Source organism: Mastigoproctus giganteus, chromosome 6 (genome assembly GCF_048544385.1).
Source record: "Mastigoproctus giganteus isolate SK-2022 chromosome 6, ASM4854438v1, whole genome shotgun sequence".
NCBI classification, from domain to species: domain Eukaryota; kingdom Metazoa; phylum Arthropoda; class Arachnida; order Uropygi; family Thelyphonidae; genus Mastigoproctus; species Mastigoproctus giganteus.
In genome coordinates, this window is record NC_143580.1 from 224,166,235 (window position 1) to 224,185,875 (window position 19,641).

The window sequence follows — 19,641 nt, forward strand, 5'->3', positions numbered from 1 at the left end:
AAATAGCGTAGAATTGACATTCAATTAATTTAATTTATTGATTTTATTAATTTAAAGTATCATGCCCCAAACTAGAGCAGCAAAGCAACGGGCACAAAGTGGCAAGAGTGCTGTGACTCGGGGGAGACCTGAGGGGGTCAATTCTCCAACGCATCAGAGCCTAAAAAAATGTGTGACTTGTGAAATGTTTGCCGAACTCTCTGGAACGAAACATGATATTGCCATGGGGGATGTCTTTGTGTGTGCGCGATGTAAGGAGTGTAAGGAAATCAAGCGACAACTCAGTGTTGTTATGGGCCTATATGAGAGTTTGAAGGACAGGGTGGATGCCCTCGAAAGATCTAAATTGAGGGGCCCATCAGGCTCTCAGCTGCCCACATCAACGCCAGAGCTTGCACTTGGTCATCACGCAACACAGCGGCAACCCCCAAGGCAGAATGCGCTGGTCCTTCAGGAACTAGTAGTTGCTGGAGACTATTGTCAGGGAAACGGGAAACATGGTTTGTAAAATGGATAGGTGGAACAGGACCAAGGTATGTCTGCCAGGGGCAAAGGTTGATGATGTTGTAGAGCGGATATCATCTTTTAAGGGCACAAAAGGTGATATAGTTGTACACTTTGGCACTAATGATATTAGGAGTAGGAGACCGGCAGAATTACTTAACAAGTACAGGTCACTGTTGAACAAAAGCCGAGAATTAGGGTTGAATTTGAAAGTGTCTGCAATTCTGCCCAGACACAATAGAAGGGAGCATATGATGAGAGCCTTGTCGATCAATTCGGCCCTGGAAAGAATGTGCAAGGCTCAAGGGGAGAATTTTTTTCAGCCTGGACTGTACGTGTTAACAGGAGAGACTGCTTCTATAGGGATGGGATACGCTTAAATAGAAAGGGTGCAAGAATATTTGCTGATGCTATCGAGGCAGTGTTAGGCGGGTCGGAAAACTGATAGCTTGGGGAGATACAAGAACCAATAGTTTAACAATAGCCATAGGCAGAGGTGAAGGTGATTCTTGCACAACTTCTATTAGAATAAGTAGCGACCTGGAGCGTGGGGTGTTGGGAGTTTCAGGGACACATGGCAGTCATCCTGAAATAGGTGGGTATATGGGATGTGTTAGGGTAACTAGGAATAGGAGTAGGAGCATGTATGTTTGCATGTATACCAATGCTAGAAGTATAGTAAATAAATTTGATGAATTTTAAGTGTTGTGCCAAGACATCAAAGGCGGATATTGTTGGGATAGCAGCGATGTGGTGTCACAAAGATATAAGGAATGCTGAACTGGAATTTGGGGAGTACAATGTGTACAGAAAGGATAGACAGGATAGAAAGGGAGGAGGTGTTATGCTGTTAATTAAGAAAAACATAAAATCAAAAGAAGTGCATCCAGTTGATATAGATGTACAGTTTGGTGTGACATAAGCACTGCGAAAGCAAAAATATGAGTAGGAGTGTGTTATAGGCCTAATGACTCGAATGAGTACAATGAACAATTGTACAGAGAAATAAAGTGGGCTAGTAAATCAGAATGTCTTATAATGGGGGATTTTAACTTCCCAGATATTGACTGGAACTTGTGGGTTGGTCACTCACACACTAGTCGGACTTTTGTGTATTTATTGGATGATTGTTTTCTGCAGCAGCATGTTCGAGAGGCAACCAGAGAAAGTAATACTCTTGATCTGGTTATCAGCAGTGATCATTCGTGTATTAAGAATTTGCAGATAAAGGAACCACTAGGTGGCTGTGATCACAGTGTACTGATGTGGGATTTACTTAAAGATTTAATTACCATCAGGGGTAAAGGAAAAGGTTTTTGCTTCCGTAAAGGTGAGTACAGTGGTCTCTGACAGTTTTTAAATTCTGTACAGTGGGATAAACTGACGATGTTACCAACAGTAAATTCTAAGTGGGAAGCATTCAAGGAATTAATCATGGATGCTACTAAAAGTTTCATACCTATTAAGAAATACAGTAAACCCCTGCTATTCGCGGTATCTGTATTCGCGATCGCCGATTTAATATAAAATGAAACCTAAAAAAATGTGAATTTTAAAGCGCAGTGAATATTTTCGCCATAAAAAATATGGGCGTGGCTAAAATTATCTTTCCCGGTCAAAACAGCGCTCCGTGGGTGGGGGGAGAGGGGTGACAAAATCGCGAGCGTGGATGTTTCTTGCTAATCCTTGTTCAGTATGTGTTATGCGCTTGTCATGGAAGGTTTCGTCGTTTACTTTTAATTTATATGCTTATAAATTGAATAAATTTATCAATTTATGAATTTATATGCTTACAAAAATGATAAATCTACTGTTTTGCAGTGTAAAACAGACTTTTTTGAGTGTGTTAACGGAAGAAAGTGACTTTATTGTGGAAAAGTTCTTTATAACCCCTACAAAAATATGGCTACGAATAACAAGAGAAATGTGAAAATATCAAAGAAGGTGATGACATTAGTGAATAAAATTGAGTTATTAGATAAAATTTTTAATGGTGAAAGTGTCTCCTCAGTGGCAAAACATTATAAAATCAATGAGTCAGCGGTACGATCAATCATAAAATCGGAAGAAAAAATCCGCCGTAGTGTCCGTGAAAACGCGCTAATTGCTTCGAAAATTTGCTCTGTAACTCGTGATGTTCAATTAGAAAAAATGGAAAAATCTTTAAATCTGTGGATAGAAAACCAAACTCAAAATAAAATTCCGTTAAGTTCACTCATCATTCGTGAAAAGGCAAAACTCCTTTATCAACACTTTAGCGAAACTGGTGATAGCACTGGCAGGATAAGTTTTTTTGCTAGCAAAGGCATTTTATTATATTTAATATTAAATTGTTTCTTATTTTCATTTCGATGCCATATGCTTGCATTTCACTATGTAATGTCAATGTACATAGTCATATTTTGAAGGTACATATAATACATACATAGACAAAATTTTAGACTAGATTTTCTTATATATTTCATACTTTGGAACGGAACCCCATTATTACTATGAGAGCCATAACTCAGTATTCGTGTTTTCGGTATTCGCGACATTTCTCAGGAACGTAACCCCCGCAAATAGCGGGGGTTTACTATATTGTTCAAGGTTTAGGCCTAAATGGTTATCTAATGAACTAATGAGACTCGTAACAGAGAAGAAAAATGCATGGGATGCATATAAATTATCAAGCGACTCAGAAGCCTATGGCAGATATAAGCTAGTCTGTAATCAGGTCACAAAGGAGCTAACCTCCTTTGTGTCCTGATTACAGTAGGCGAAGGCAGATTACGAGAAATTCTTGGCAAAAGATGCTAAGAAAAAACAGCGAGGATTTCTTTACTTATATAAACTCTAAAAGGAAGGGGATGAATCTGATTCGTCCACTTGACATCGATGGTTCGACTGTTGATGATCCTGCTCAGATAGCAAACAAACTGAATGAGTATTTTGCCTCTACATTCAAACGTGAGGAATTATTAAGGTTTGAAAATGGCAGAAGGTTATCAAATTGTAGCAGGATACATAATGATTTTGTAACAACTGAAAGCAAAGTGGAGGAGAAATTGTTGAAGTTAAACATAAGAAAAGCACCTGGGGTGGATGAGATCTATCCAGTTATATTAAAGGAGGCAGCAAAGCAACTAAGCAAACCCTTAGCCATAATTATGAGAGCATCCTTGGACTCAGGGGAAGTTCCCACGGACTGGAGATGTGCAAATATATCTCCAATTCACAAAGGGGGATCGAAGGATGACACGAGTAATTACAGACCAGTTAGTTTAACTTCTGTTCCGGGTAAAATAATGGAGTCACTGGTTAAAGATGCATTGCAAGATCATCTAGACAAGACTGCAGCAATAATTCAGACACAGCATGGGTTTGTTAAGGGAAAGTCTTGTCTGACAAATTTGATAGGATATTATGATGTGGTTACAAAGGAACTGGATGCAAAAAATAATTTTGATATCATATATTTGGATTTCAGGAAAGCTTTTGACACTGTTGCACATGGAAGACTATTGTACAATTTGGAGCAGAATGGTATTAAGGGTAAGTTGCTACAATGGATAAAAGGATGGTTAAGTGGGAGAAGACAGAGGGTGGTAATCAATGGGTGCTGCTCTTCGTGGACTAATGTTATTAGTGGAGTCCCACAGGGTTCAGTGTTAGGTACACTGTTGTTTTGTATATTTATCAATGATATTGATGAAGGTATATCAGGCTTAATGTCGAAGTTTTCAAATGATACAAAGGTTGGCAGGGTTGTTAATGACAGTAATAGCAGTGTGCTACTGCAACAGGATCTAGATAATTTGGGCAGATGGGCTAAGAAGTGGCAACTGAAGTTTAACCTTGACAAATGCAAAGTACTGCATATGGGTAGAAGTAACCCCAGAGAAACGTACCAACTGTGTCGTACTACACTTAAGGTGGTAGAAAATGAAAAAGACTTGGGAGTAATTGTGCAGTCAGATATGAAGTTTTCTGAGCAATGCAGACAGGCTGCCAGGGCAGGTCATGGGGTTTTGTCAATGATATATAGGAATTTTGCTAGCAGGGAGAAGGAGGTGATTGTCCCTCTGTATAAGGCAATGGTGAGGCCACACCTTTAGTACTGCGTTCAGGTCTGGAGGCTTCATTTTAGGAAGGATGTAGATTTACTTGAGCGTGCACAGAGAAGGGCAACAAGATTGGTGGGGGGAATGAAGGGATCCTCTTATCAAGAGAGGCTTAAGTTCTGCAAATTGCAGTGGCTGGAGACTAGGCACCTGCGCGGTGATCTGATTGAGGTGTATAAGGCCTTGAATTGGTTGAGAACGCTGAATTCTGATGGGATCCATCCACTTGTTCAGATTATGAACCTAAGGGGACATAAATTCAAATTAAGAAAAGACAGATGTAGAATAGATGTGCGTAAATTTGCCTTTAGCCAGCGGGTGGTTAATTGCTGGAACCAACTTCCATCTGTCGTTGTGGAAGTTGATAGGTTGAATAAATTTAAGGAGGAACTGGACAGGCATTTGGAGGGAATGGTGTGTGTTTTGTTTTTTTTTGGCTGATGCTGCATAAGCTCATACACTTGCTTTCTTGCGTCACATGCCACTACTACTACCACCTTCTGAAGTTCCAAAATGTAAGTTTCACTGTTGATTTTTTGACTATGCTTCAAGGAATCCACTACTCATTTGTCTGCAAGAATTGTGTGTTTGACCTGCTTTCAGTCACAATCTGTTGCTGTAGTAGAAGACTTTCCAGGTTCTGCTTGTCCTCAGTGCTTGTTTCCCCCTTGCTTAAATTTCCTCATCCATCTTCAGACAGCACCTCTGTAGCCAGGTGGGCAGGAGCAGCAGTTCGTAGCACACGCTTCTTGATTAGACCAGGGTTCGAGCCCATGACCACCAAATATGGAGGATGCTGAAAGGTCAGGAAATGACCACCGCATATCCCTGAAGCAATATGGCCTTAGTTGCTAATGCTCCTAGAAACCAAAAAGCAAACAACAAACCATCTTCAGACATTGTGGATATCAGTTGTCTCTTCATTGTATGCATTAATCACCATGTTATGGATATTGATAGCTGTTTATTCCTCCTTGGACAGTAATTCATTAATGGCTCTTTATTTTAGCTTTATTTGTGATTAGTGTTCATAGATCTAAAGAGGAAAACAGTTCATTTTTTTAAATATGCAAAGTTTAATAATGAAATCATTAATATGTGCTTGATGTGCCAACAGGCATCACTCTCGATACAGCAGTCTTACATATAAGAAGATTATATAACTTGAGACTGTCATTATTTAAATGTTTATATGTTTTAATGGTTAATATGATCCTTTCTGTTATATATGTAATCCCTACTCTCTCTTTTATCCTAGGAAGTGCCTGGAGGTGGACCAACAGCAGGTCTTATGACAGCTAAATCTCAAGTTAGGTTAATTGTTAGAGATCTAAGTGGAAAATTTTCTTGGGACAGTTCAGTTCTTTATGGACCTCCAGAGTGTACATCCTCTCACCTTCAGGGTTAGTAAGATTACTATTTTGATATTTTATTTTTAATTTATATTGCTTTAAGAAATAATAAAATAATGTTTTGTAATAATTTTTTTATAATTTCCTTATTTTTATCATTATAAGCTACAGTGAAAATCTGCTGGAGTTGTAAAATTGAGGGTTAATTGGGTTGTGATGTTAGCAAAATAGACATAATAATGTCTTCCCTGTGTAGTGCTTACAGAGGTGACTATCAGATAGAAACTACACCGAAATTTAAATTTTTATTTATTATAAATCTTAGTGCATTAGTTTTCGTAACATGATCATGCACATAGGGATTACTTCAATCCCCATTTTTGAATATTTCTTTTAAAATTTTTTTCAGCATTTTAAGGTACATTGCCAGATTTCCTTGTAAAATATAACATTCATAAAAGCAATAGCTTTTTGGAGTGAGGGGGTAACACACAGTCTAAGTGGTGTCTTGGAAATAAGTGAACTTATATGCCAACCATTAGATGAATTTTTACTGTAACTAAAAATTTTTACAAATAAATATCAAAAAATATATATATCAAAAAAAAACCAAATTATGTAATTTACTATAATTTACAATAAACTGATGGCTGTATATTACGGAATGCTAAAACTATAATAAAATCATTTACTATAAAATATGCTAAAATATAAAGATTAAAAGCGCAAAAGAACCTGAAGCTTTCGAGAGCATCAGCTCTCTTCCTCAACAGTGATAAGACTTCCTGCAACATCTTCTTATATAACAGGCTCATGGTACCTCCATTTGGTTCCCTCAGCGCATGGGCAGAACCAGAAGCGGAAATGGCTCATCGTTCATCCGTACTATGGACAACTGCTTCAAAAATAGGATGTATGTGTATACCTCTGTCTCTATTCATGGTATTCTTACTGGATGAGCCAATCCATAAACCCTCTAGCCACTTATGCTCCCAGTACCCATTGACGCAGTCCACAATAATCGCGTCCTCTGGGGAGATTTGATGCTGCCTCTCCCAAAAATGTTCGGCCATAGCAGACTTATAATCGGCGGTTCTTATAGCATTTAAATGCTCCCCCAGACGATCCCTGAGCTGTCGTTTTGTTTCCCCCACATAACACTCTCCACAATCCGGGCATTCTATTCTGTGTAGAACTCCACTAATGATGTCTTTTGGTATACGGTCTTTCACCTGGGATACAACTGTGCACAGCCTCCGCCTGGGAAGTTGTACCCAGTGTGTCTTATAACCCCTTAAAATTCTCGCTAGATGCTCAGTAAGGCCCGGATAGTAAGGGATGTATGCAGTGGCTACCGGAACGAATGGCTCCCTACGTTCAGACACTCCTCTACTAAATCTGTCCAGGATCCTCTGTGGATATCTGCATTTTCTAAGGTCTGCCGTGACATGATTAATTTCCTTTTCTTTATCCTCAGAGGTGGTGGTGCAGTGTGATCCTGCTCTATCAAATAAAGCTTTTACTACACTGTTCTTATATTGTCCAGCTTGTGCTGAGTTGTAGTGGGTGTATTGGCCTCTACACATGGGTTTCTTATACACTGACGTCTTAAGTCTGGAACCCATCCTAGAGACCAATACATCCAAAAATGACAGGGTACCACCTGTTTATACCTCTAAGGTCAATTGTATGAATTGGGGAAGCTATTAAGCCAGCAAACTGCATCATCCTCCCTCCCCTTCTGGACCAGGGCAAAAGTATTATCAACATATCTCTTCCAATTTCTAATGGGAAACGAACACCCACTAAAAACCCTACTTTCTAACTCCTCCATGGCCAAATTGGCCACGGTGGCACTAATGGGCGAACCCATGGGTTCGCCCATTAGTGCATAGTTTGTACATAGTTCCTTGAAATAACATGGTAGTACTAGCCATACATAATTCCACCTTGGCACAAATATTTTCTATACCAAGCAGTGATCAATTACATCCTTGGCCAATGCCATTTTTACACAATGTATTCCATGTTTCATAGGTATATGTGTGAATAAAGATACGACATCAAAAGAGATTATACTCTCATTGTGACTGAATGTCAGTAGATTTCACTGACATTCAGTCACAGTTTGGAACTTCATTTGAAGGTACCCGGAATTTTGGTTGAATAATTTCCGCATTTAAAATTGGCCTTTTAGAACTTGGGATTGGCTCAATCCCCCACCCATCTAATAGTGGGTTAACCATATTGAAAATAGTTATCTCTTTATTAGTATATTATAACACATTATGGTTTCTGTTTTATGTTTTTGGCATTATGGATTCTACTCGTTATTTAAATCTGTATGCAAAACTTCATCCGAATATTAAGCCATTTATATGGAAGTATTTGTTCTTCTCCCATATAATAGATAAATGAATGACACATATCTTCTTTGTAATTCATACTGAAAACATTGATAATGTAAAACTGTTAATTAGATGAGTTTTTTTTTTTTTTTTTTTTTTCCCATTATTTTGCTTATAAGAATAATGGCAATTATTATTTTCAGGCTTGAGAGTGATAATTTATTCATCTGACAATTTAAAAACAGACTGAATGTTTGGATTAAGATGGACTTGACTATATATATTCTTCCTGATAAAATAATTGGCATTTGAAAAAAAAAAAAAAAAAAATGCACTCTACCTGACAGCATGTCATGACAAAGTTATCTGTATTACGTGTTAAAATAAAATAATCAGATTACCAGCTACATTTTTTTTAGCCAATACTATAAAAGCTTTGATGGTTCCTTTCATCCATTACTGATTCTAATATTAATATCAAAAGAAATATTAAACAGATTATATTCATTTCACCTTTAAAAGAAAAGACATTTCATGGGGTAAATGTCCATTTAGAAGAATGATTATGGTTACCCTTCTGAGCATGAGCAGAAAGGCTGATAGCATGCATGTTTATTTCTCAAAATGGTAATTAGTTAGTTCTATTTTCAATGAAATGCATACAGAATGTTACACTTTTATTCTACCAGTAGTATAAGTATGGGCAAAATGGTGCAAAGAAGAAAGGTTATGCACCAGCCATAAAAAATTATATAATGACTGTAGTTATTATATAATATAATAACTATAGAAGGTTATTATATAATATAATAACTATGACAGGAGGGGCACCATTTTGTGCCTTGTTTGTGCACAAACAAGGCACATAATGCACAGAAAAAAACATATGACACTCAAATATAATGTGGCTGATGGACATAGGTGCACAGCTAAACTCTGAATTACTTTGAAGTAATCATTATGCACAACCAAACTGCGTGACGCCTCGAACTAGAATGGCGATCACATCAGCATCAGTGTTGCCAACTGTAGTTAGTTGAAAATAGCTGAGCCACAATGCAAAAATAGATAAAATCCTACGTTAACAATGAAAAAAAAAAAAAAAATTTTTTTTTTTTTTTTTTTTTGTAGCTTTGAAGTAATCATTATGCACAACCAAACTGCGTGACGCCTCGAACTAGAATGGCGATCACATCAGCATCAGTGTTGCCAACTGTAGTTAGTTGAAAATAGCTGAGCCACAATGCAAAAATAGATAAAATCCTACGTTAACAATGAAAAAAAAAAAAAAAAAAAATTTTTTTTTTTTTTTTTTTTGTAGCTAAAGGGAATTTAAACGATTTGGGTTATATTATCTGAAAAACAACAGGGGTGCATGTGCCCCTACCCTGAATCCACCACTGATTATATATATACAGGGTTGTTAAAATTAAAGTGTCCCTATGTAGAGGATTCTGGAGTTAGTAGTAATAGTAGTAGTGGCATGTGATGCAGGAAAGCAAGTGTATGAGCTTATGCAGCATCAGCCGAAAAAATAAAATAAAAAATCACACCATTCCCTCCAAATGCCTATCCAGTTCCTCTTTAAATTTATTTAACCTACTTCAACTTCCACAACGACAGATGGAAGTTTGTTCCAGCAATTAACCACCTGCTGGCTAAAGGCAAATTTCTGCACATCTTTTCTACATCTGTCTTTTCTTAATTTGAATTTATGCCCCCCTTAGGTTCGTGATCTGAACAAGTGGAAGGATCCCATCAGAATTCAGTGTGCTCAACCCATTCAAGGCCTTATACACCTCAATCAGATCACCGCGCAGGTGCCTAGTCTCCAGCCACTGCAATTTCCATAACTTAAGCCACTCTTGGTAAGAGGATCTCTTCATTCACTTCACCAATCTTGTTGCCCTTATCTGTACACTCTCAAGCAAATCTACATCCTTCCTAAAATGAGGCCTCCACGCAGTACTCAAGGTGCAGCCTGACCATTGCCTTATACAGAGGGACAATCACCTCCTTCTCCCTGCTAGCAAAATTCCTATATATCATTGACAAAACCCCATGACCTGCCCTGTCAGCCTGTCTGCATTGCTCAGAAAACTTCATATCTGACTGCACAATTACTCCCAAGTCTTTTTCATTTTCTACCACCTTAAGTGTAGTACGACACAGTTGGTACGTTTCTCTGGGGTTACTTCTACCCATATGCAGTACTTTGCATTTGTCAAGGTTAAACTTCAGTTGCCACTTCTTAGCCCATCTGCCCAAATTATCTAGATCCTGTTGCAGTAGCACACTGCTATTACTGTCATTAACAACCCTGCCAACCTTTGTATCATCTGAAAACTTCGACATTAAGCCTGATATACCTTCATCAATATCATTGATAAATATACAAAACAACAGTGTACCTAACACTGAACCCTGTGGGACTCCACTAATAACATTAGTCCACAAAGAGCAGTACCCATTGATTACCACCCTCTGTCTTCTCCCACTCAACCATCCTTTTATTCATTGTAGCAACTTACCCTTAATACCATTCTGCTCCAATTTGTACAATAGTCTTCCATGTGCAACAGTGTCAAAAGCTTTCCTGAAATCCAAATATATGATATCAAAATTATTTTTTGCATCCAGTTCCTTTGTAACCACATAATATCCTATCAAATTTGTCAGACAAGACCTTCCTTTAACAAACCCATGCTGTGTCTGAATTATTGCTGCAGTCTTGTCTAGATGATCCTGCAATTCATCTTTAACCAGTGACTCCATTATTTTACCCGGAACAGAAGTTAAACTAACTGGTCTGTAATTACTCGTGTCACCCTTCGATCCCCCTTTGTGAATTGGGGATACATTTGCACATCTCCAGTAACTAAGCAAACCCTTAGCCAATTATGGCTAAGGGTTTGCTTAGTTTCTTTGCTGCCTCCTTTAATATAACTGGATAGATCCCATCCACCCCAGGTGCTTTTCTTATGTTTAACTTCAACAAGTTCTCCACTTTGCTCTCATTTATTACAAAATCATTAAGCACCCTGCTACAATTTGATAACCTTCTGCTATTTTCAAACCTTAACTCTTCATGTGTGAATGTAGAGGCAAAATACTCATTCAGTTTGTTTGCTATCTGAGCAGGATCATCAACAGTCGAGCCATCGATATTAAGTGGACCAATCAGATTCATCCCCTTCCTTTTAGATTTTATATAATTTAAGAAATCTTTGCTGTTTTTCTTAGCATCCTTTGCCAAATATTTCTTGCAATCTGCCTTTGCCTGCCTAACATCCTTTGTGACCTGATTAAAGACTTGCTTATATCTGCCATAGGCTTCTGAGTCGCCTGATAATTTATGTACATCCTATGCATTTTTCTTCTCTGTCACGGGTCTCATTAGTTCATTTGGTAACCATTTATGCCTAAACCTTGAACAATATTTCTTAATAGGTATGAAACTTTTAGTAGCTTCCACGATTAATTCCTTGAATGCTTCCCACTTAGAATTTACTGTTGGTAACATCATCAGTTGATGAATTTAAAAACTGTCTGAGACCACTGTACTTGCCTTTACGGAAGCAAAAACCCTTTCCTTTACCCCTGATGGTAATTATATCTTTAAGTAAATCCCACATCAGTACACTGTGATCACTGCCACCTAGTGGTTCCTTTATCTGCAAATTCTTAATACATGAATGATCACTGCTGATAAAAAGATCAAGAGTATTACCCTCTTGCCTCTGGAACGTGCTGCTGCAGAAAACAATCATCCAATAAATCCACAAAAGTCTTAGTAGTGTGTGAGTGATCAACCCACAAGTTCCAGTCAAAATCTATAAAGTTAAAATCCCCCAATATAAGACATTCTGATTTACTAGTCCACTCTATTTCTCTGTACGATTGTTCATTGTACTCATTCGAGTCATTAGGCCTATAACACACTCCTACTCTTATTTTTGCTTTCCCAGTGCTTATGTCGCACCAAACTGACTCAATAGTGCACTGTTCATCTATATCAACTGGATGCACTTCTTTTGATTTTATATTTTTCTTAATTAACAGCATGACACCTCCTCCCTTCCTATCCTGTCTATCCTTTCTGTACACATTGTACTCCCCAAATTCCAATTCTGCATACCTATTATCAGTGTGACAGCACGTCTCTGATATCCCAACAACATCCACCTTTGATGTCTTGACCAACACTTGAAATTCATCAAATTTATTTACTATACTTCTAGCATTGGTATACATGCACCTATTCCCCCTAAAGATCCTATTACACATTCCATATACCCACCTGTTTTCCGATGACTGCCAATAGTCCCTGAAACCCTCCAGCACCCCTCACTCCAGGTCACTACCTATTCTAATAGAAGTTGTGCAAGAATCACCTTCGCCTCTGCCTGCAGCTAATTTTAACCTTTTAGTCTGTGAATCCCCCCAAGGGGGGGGGGGATTTATATACATTTAATTATTTATTTAAATAAATATATATTTAATTACTTGTTTAAAGCTTATATTTTATTATGCTTTTTTTCTTATAATGACGAGTAATGTACAGTTGCAGGCAATGGCATTAGCAATTCATCGTCATTAAAAATATTAAGTTCAAACATTAAACATTAGAAATTATCAATGTTAATTGAAATTATAATTTGAATTTATATATAAATTTATATATATTTAATTATTTTTTTAAAGCTTATATTTTATTATGCTTTTTTCTTATAATGACGAGTAATGTACAATTGCAAAAGGCAGTGGCATTAGCAATTCATCAGTCATTAAAAATATTACAGTTCAAACATTAAACGTTAGAAATTATCAATGTTAATTGAAATTATAATTTGAATTAACATCAACATATTGATTAAACATTACATCAGTCTGTAAAACATATATTACAGTATTAATTGAATGTATGCCAAGTGAATCAAATGACAAATGAAATTTAATAAGAATATGGACTATTTAGAGTAAAGGCATACCTGTAGGATGTTGGGGAGCTCTAGTCCTCACCCTATTACGTGCATGGAAGAGATACGTTAATGACACGTTCACAGTGATACAAAGAGGACACGAAATAGAAATACTCAATTGTTGAATAGCAGTTTGCCTTATATTCAGTTTACTTCGGAGGTTGAGCAGGGAGGCCCTTTCATTCCTAGACGTGTGTGTGTATACAGAGAATGCCAACACTTGAAAACTAAGGTTTACAGAAAACCTATGTGTCAGGGCTAATACACACACTTCAAAACAGCTCAGGCCAGTTGCCACAAAAGTAGTGTGGTTAAGGCCTTAATGGAAAGGGTGGGGTCCTGCTGCTCCTCGTCTGAAGAGAGAGGCAATGAGATTAAACGTGTTACAGTGGACCTAATAATGTGCAGGTATGAACAACAGTCACAGGGATGCTTTTACACCTGTTTCCACCTCATACATCCCGTTCTATCCGGGCATTTCTGAACCCATTTCCCATATCTTACGTTCGTGTAAGATACGCTGCATGCAGCTGCCAGGTTGGAGGCTACACTCACAGTAGTGTCCACAACTAAAGATCCTATTGCGGGTAATGACCCCACTAGTGTCATTACCCGCAATTTCATATATGAAATTGAGTGTTTTGATTGTGGGGAAAATGAAATGCAGACTGTGGGATCACCTGGGGGAACACAATAGAGCCCTTAAGATTGCAAATTATGGAGGTTCAGCTGTAGTTGAACATGCCTGGGAAACTGGGCATGGCATTACTGCTAAAGAAGCCGTGATCATGGATAAGGCACCTGGCTTCTGGAACTGGAAATGGCTGGAGAGTTTAAGAATATGTTAGTCCGAGCGCTAGTCTTAATAGGGATAAGGGCTGTCACATTCATCCACTCTTTGAAGCCCTTATCCTATGAAGAGACGAATGGTTTAGAGTGGCCCGTCTACTTTCCGGTTCCAATGCATGAGAAGTGAACCCGTATATGAAGACAACACATGTTTGCAGTAAATATGCCCTTTTTGATTGTTATGCAAATAGCTTTGAAGTTTTTGCTTTTCTCACTACTTACGATGAGAAAGTTGCTGTGACTTATCCATTTCTTTTATGAAAATAAGCCATATATCAAAAAGACAGATTATTGTATATTCCTCCTGAACAAGAAATATACAAAAAAAAAAAAAAAAAAGACAAATCATAATCCTAGTGTAAGTTTTATATCAGGAAACATTACTTTAATGAGATATTATGATGATTTCTCTGTGATAGTATATAATTCATAATCGTGTCAATGTTGCAGGGGTTTTTTTTTTTTTTTGTATATTTTTTTCTTTCTTTCTTTGTTTTCTAAAGTCTTAAAAAAAAAAAAAAAAAAAATGTTTCTAAAATTCTGTCACAGTATTGGAAAAATTTAGATTTTTTGCAGGTATATTTTTTATATGGTCCATTACTGTTCTGCTATGGTAGGCATGTATCTTTGTCTGGTATTTCACTACCATGTAGTTGAGATTCTGTATAATTATTATTCTCAGAATTAGAAAATTGAATAGATACATACATATATATATATATATGCTCAAGATTTATTTTTTAATCTGTAGTATATATTTATTTGTTATTACTCTAGTTTTATTTTTAATTTCCAGATACTAATCTCTTTAAACAGTCCATCCAAAATTTATATTCATCCAATGTGAGTTTTCCTGTAGAGCATAATCCTTCTTCTTTTGCTATAAGACACAGATCTCCTGAAGTATTACCTCTTTTTGAAAACAGTGCAGATGATCTTGACAACTTGGATGATGTAAGTTGTTATACTCATAATTGGTTTAGTGTTCATAATATACAGAAATGTTATTCAGTTAAAACATGTTTAAGGCTTTTAATAAATTTATTTTTGAATTTTTTTACCCTTATTTATTTATGCATATTCCATTTCTTCAATTATTGATGGAACCATTATTTGATGATTATTTTCACTTCATTGTTCATTGTAAAAGTACCCCACCATACCCATTGTTGGGATATGGTGGGGTACTTTTAAAGTCTCCCACCATTCCCCAACAAACCAAAAGCATGAAAGTTATATGGTGACAAGCTGGACAGAACAGGGAAAGCTTTTGTACACACCACTATTAGACAGACCTAACAGGATAGGATACTATCAAGCAATACACCTAATTATCAGCCCAAGCTCTCACTTCACTATTAGTATTTGCAAAGGTGATGTGGAGGGTGGGAAGGTGTGTATTGTTTTTATGAAGCATTTTTTTTTTAACGAAATATGAACAAACCATTCCACTAATCTAGGTATGAAGCATATTTTATTTTAGTATCTAGGATGAAATGTTTTAAAGTATATATTAATAAAAGTATGTATACTCATAACTAAATTTTGTCAGATCTGTTTATTTGCACTTGTTCTGGAAAGCAGTGTGAAATTTATGAAATATTTTTAAGGGGCCACAAAGTATAAAAGTTTGGGAACCTCTGGCAGAGCGTAAACCATATGAAACAGTGCCAGTCGGCTTTATATAGTCTGTATGAAAATGTAACACACACCTGGATATATCCATATGATGTAGTGTGATCCATCACATTAAGTTTACCACATATCACTACTACAAAGTTCACTGCTTGTGTTATACAATATGAGAGGCACTTGCTGATGCACTCAGATATGGTGTATTCCCAAGCAGTATCATGTAGACTACCTGAAGCTGATTGGTACTGTTTCACATGATTTAGCCTAGTCCCATGTTGGTTGTGCATGGAATAATTAATGCTGATGCCTATATTTAATACACTTCTGCCCTACCTGTATCATCATGGTATTGCTGATGAAGGATTATCCCAGATCACATAACTCAGTCAGTCATGCAGTGGTTTGAGGCCAACACTACGTGAAACCTTTTTTGGCTAACATAGTCTTGGTCTTAAACTAGTAGAGCACCTCTGTAATGTCTGGTATGAGCAAATGAAAGTGATGAAAAATTCTGGTGTCTGTGTTCAGAAATCTTGTTTACGATATATATTACATTATTGCTGGTGGTATACTCTTAATCAAAAGAACTATAATTTATCCAGAGTAATTTGTGCTGTTTATTGGATTACATTTTTTTTTTTTTTTTCAAGACTAAAGTTAAATCAATGCAATATATAATTATTACATAAATTCAAAATTAGCTTATTAGTATGCCATTATCTTTTGTTGTTATTGATGATATCATCCATGAACTAAACTGAATTGACTGTCTTTCAGTTATTGCAGTATATTGGGCATACTAGTCCTGAATGTGTCACTCAGCCTGGTCAACTGCTGAATTTCCCTCCTTTGCTACAGAGTGAAGGAAGTATGGATAAAGAGAACCATACAATGAATATAGTACTTAACCAAAGAAACAGTGAACAAAACCAGTTTCAGAAGCATTCTGGTGATAGTAGGTAAGAGGTATTTTCTTCGAGTACTGTCCAGAATATCGAATTCATAAATGAGCCATAACATATCGCTAAATAATTACTGTTAAGAGGCAGTTAAGTTAGTCATGTATATCTCCTTACATGACTACAAAAATTCATGTATGGTGTATACTGATAGGTTACTAGTAATCTGCACACAGTTAACTTTGTTGTTATGATGATTGTCTATCCTAATCCATCTACGTAATTAAATATAATACTTCCATTCAGAAAGTGGTTTTTTTTTTTTTTTTTTTTTTTACATCTTATACAAGAACAGTAGGGCATCGGTTATTCGGAATAATTTGAAAGACTAATTTTTCTTTTCTTTTTTTTTTTTTTTATTAATGGTAGTATAATAATAATAATTTGAAAGACTGGTTTTTCTTCTCTTTTTTTTTATTAATGGTAGTACTTGAGACAAATGTTTGTTATGCTACGAGAGTATTTTTGCCTGTTTTTTCATGTCATATATCTGGTGAAACGTTGGATTAGGACTAATGAGTTCTCGGAAACCATGAATGTAGTTTAGTCACTTTCTTCGGTGAACCCAATTTTCCATGACATATTTTGTCCTCTTCATTTCTTATTAAGTTTAATTTAGCTCCAGATTCGATAAGAATAATATCGGACAGAACTGGTGCAATTTATTATATTTCTCAGTTTTTTTTTTACAATAAAATGTCAACGAAAAGAAACATCACTGAAATGGGTAAAAAACCAGGAAGAATGCAATATAATCAAATTGATATTATTAAGGAACTTGAGATTTTGCAGTAAAAAAGAAAAAGTCACAAAAAAGATCGAACATTATGTTAAAATTTTTTTTTTTTTTTTTTCCTACATAAAATTTGCAGTAAAATACCTATCTGAATAATACATATGTAAATGTGCAAATTTTTATGTAAAAGCTATTATTATTTTTTTTTAATTAAATAAATTTGGTTTCTTCATGCTATTTAAAGTCTTTTTCTTTTACTTTAATACATTATAACAGAATTAATTTAATTTTACATTACATTCAATTATCCGGAAAATGTTGCTATCTGGAAGAAGTCTGACCTTAATTATTCCGGATAACTGATGCTCTACTGTATAGCGGTTACTGAATAGTATTAACTTTTCATCAAAAACTTCAGTTAGGGAAAAAAAGTTTTATATTTTAACATTGATTACTTTTTTGGAACTATTTTATTTTTTATTAGTCAAGCAATTAGACTGCAGTGATATACAAGATGGGCTATTAAATAACAAGAATGTGCATGTAGCCACTATGTGTCATTACCTGTGAAACAGAGGCAAAACAGTTGACCTTGAACCTTTCGATAGTTTGCCAAATCACATTCCAACACGCTCATTCACTTTGCAGCGGGACAAATTTTCATATTTTATTTTTTATATTTTGAATATAAATTTTATTTTGAAGTTTTCCAGAAAATTGACAGATAAAAGAATCGAACAACAATTCAATCTGAAATTTTAACAAAACTAAGGAAAACATCAACTGAAAGTTATGAGTTGTTAAGTCAAGTTTATGGGGAAGATACTGTGTCAAGAGCTCGCATATTTGAATGGCATAAAAGATTTTTAGAAGGAAGAGATATGTGGAAGACAAACAACCAGGCCATCCAGCATCCATGAAAAATTATTAAAATGTGGACCAGGTAAGGACATTGATTACAAGTGATCATCATTTAAGCATTAGAATGGTTGCATCAGAACTCCAAACTCAGTATGGACAAAACAACAGCTAAACAAATTTTAACTGAAAATTTTGGCATCAGAAAAATGTATGCTAAGATGGTGCCAGAAATCTTGAATGAAGATCAAAGGATGAGAAGACATTTAAGTTGGTAAAGATGTTTTGAAAAAAACTGACGAAGATCCAGACTTTTTGAGTATTGTAATTACTTGCTATAAAAGTTGGATGTCCCAGTACAACCCAGAAACTAAAAGACACTCAATGCAAAGGAAGACAAAACAATCTCCCAGACCAAAAAAAAGCAAGAATGTCAAAATCAAAAATGAAAACCATGCTTCAATGTTTCTTTGATATTAATGGAATTATTATGGCTGAATATGTCCCACCAAATCAGTGTCAGTCAAACATACCAAATTAAAGAAAAAATTTGAAAGAAGTGGAAGGATGGTGGGATTCACCATCAAGACTGCTCCAGCACACAACACGCTTTGTTCGCGAGTTTCTGGCCAACGAAGAAGTCCCTGTCTATGAACATGCACCCTACTCGCCAGACCTAGTGACTTTTTTCTCTTTCCCAAAGTGAAAAGTGTACCTTAGGGAACACATTTCAGTCCATTGAAAACATTTGGGGAAAAAACAACCAAAGTGCTAAAAGGACTTACAGAAGATGACTTCCAGAAATGTTTCTGTGCTTGGAAGAAACATATAGAACAGTATGCGTGCGTGTGCGCACAAGCCCAAGGCAATTATTTTGAAGGGAATAACTTGTAAGGTATGAAATATTTCATTATTTTATTTCAACTTTCTTACTATTTAATTGCCACTGTCCAATTTGCATTCAATTTGGAAAATCCCAAATAAATATTGCTAATTATAATGAACTAATATAAATAAAAGTACTTCCATCCATTTGTTGTAATGTAGGCTGTTAGGGACCTAAAGATCATGCAGTAACATTTAATCATACCCTCAGCAATAATTAAAACTATTCAAACAAATTACTAACTTTTATTAATACATAAATCTCAAGTATGAAATATCACAGCAAGATGTTTTTTTTTTCCAGAACCTTCACGTTCTGGAAAATTATCATTGATTTTCCAATAAGATTATCAGGGAACATTTCTCTCTCACACAGTCAACTTCAAAACCACCAAGCTTCAGTCCCTTACCTCCAGTATGTATCCACATA

At 36.0% G+C, this 19,641-nt stretch overlaps 1 protein-coding gene across 5 annotated transcripts in view; it reads left to right on the forward strand.

The window, feature by feature from the left end:
- The window catches only part of LOC150085023 (ral GTPase-activating protein subunit alpha-1), a 529,619-nt gene that overhangs the window by 423,426 nt on the left and 86,552 nt on the right, over positions 1 to 19,641 (forward strand). For all 5 annotated transcript variants that reach the window (XM_090376739.1, XM_090376741.1, XM_090376740.1 and 2 more), the window contains 3 exons: positions 5,866 to 6,010; positions 14,935 to 15,092; positions 16,551 to 16,732. In XM_090376739.1, the coding sequence (XP_090232865.1) occupies positions 5,866 to 6,010; positions 14,935 to 15,092; positions 16,551 to 16,732 (485 nt within the window). The remainder of the gene's footprint in view (positions 1 to 5,865; positions 6,011 to 14,934; positions 15,093 to 16,550; positions 16,733 to 19,641) is intronic.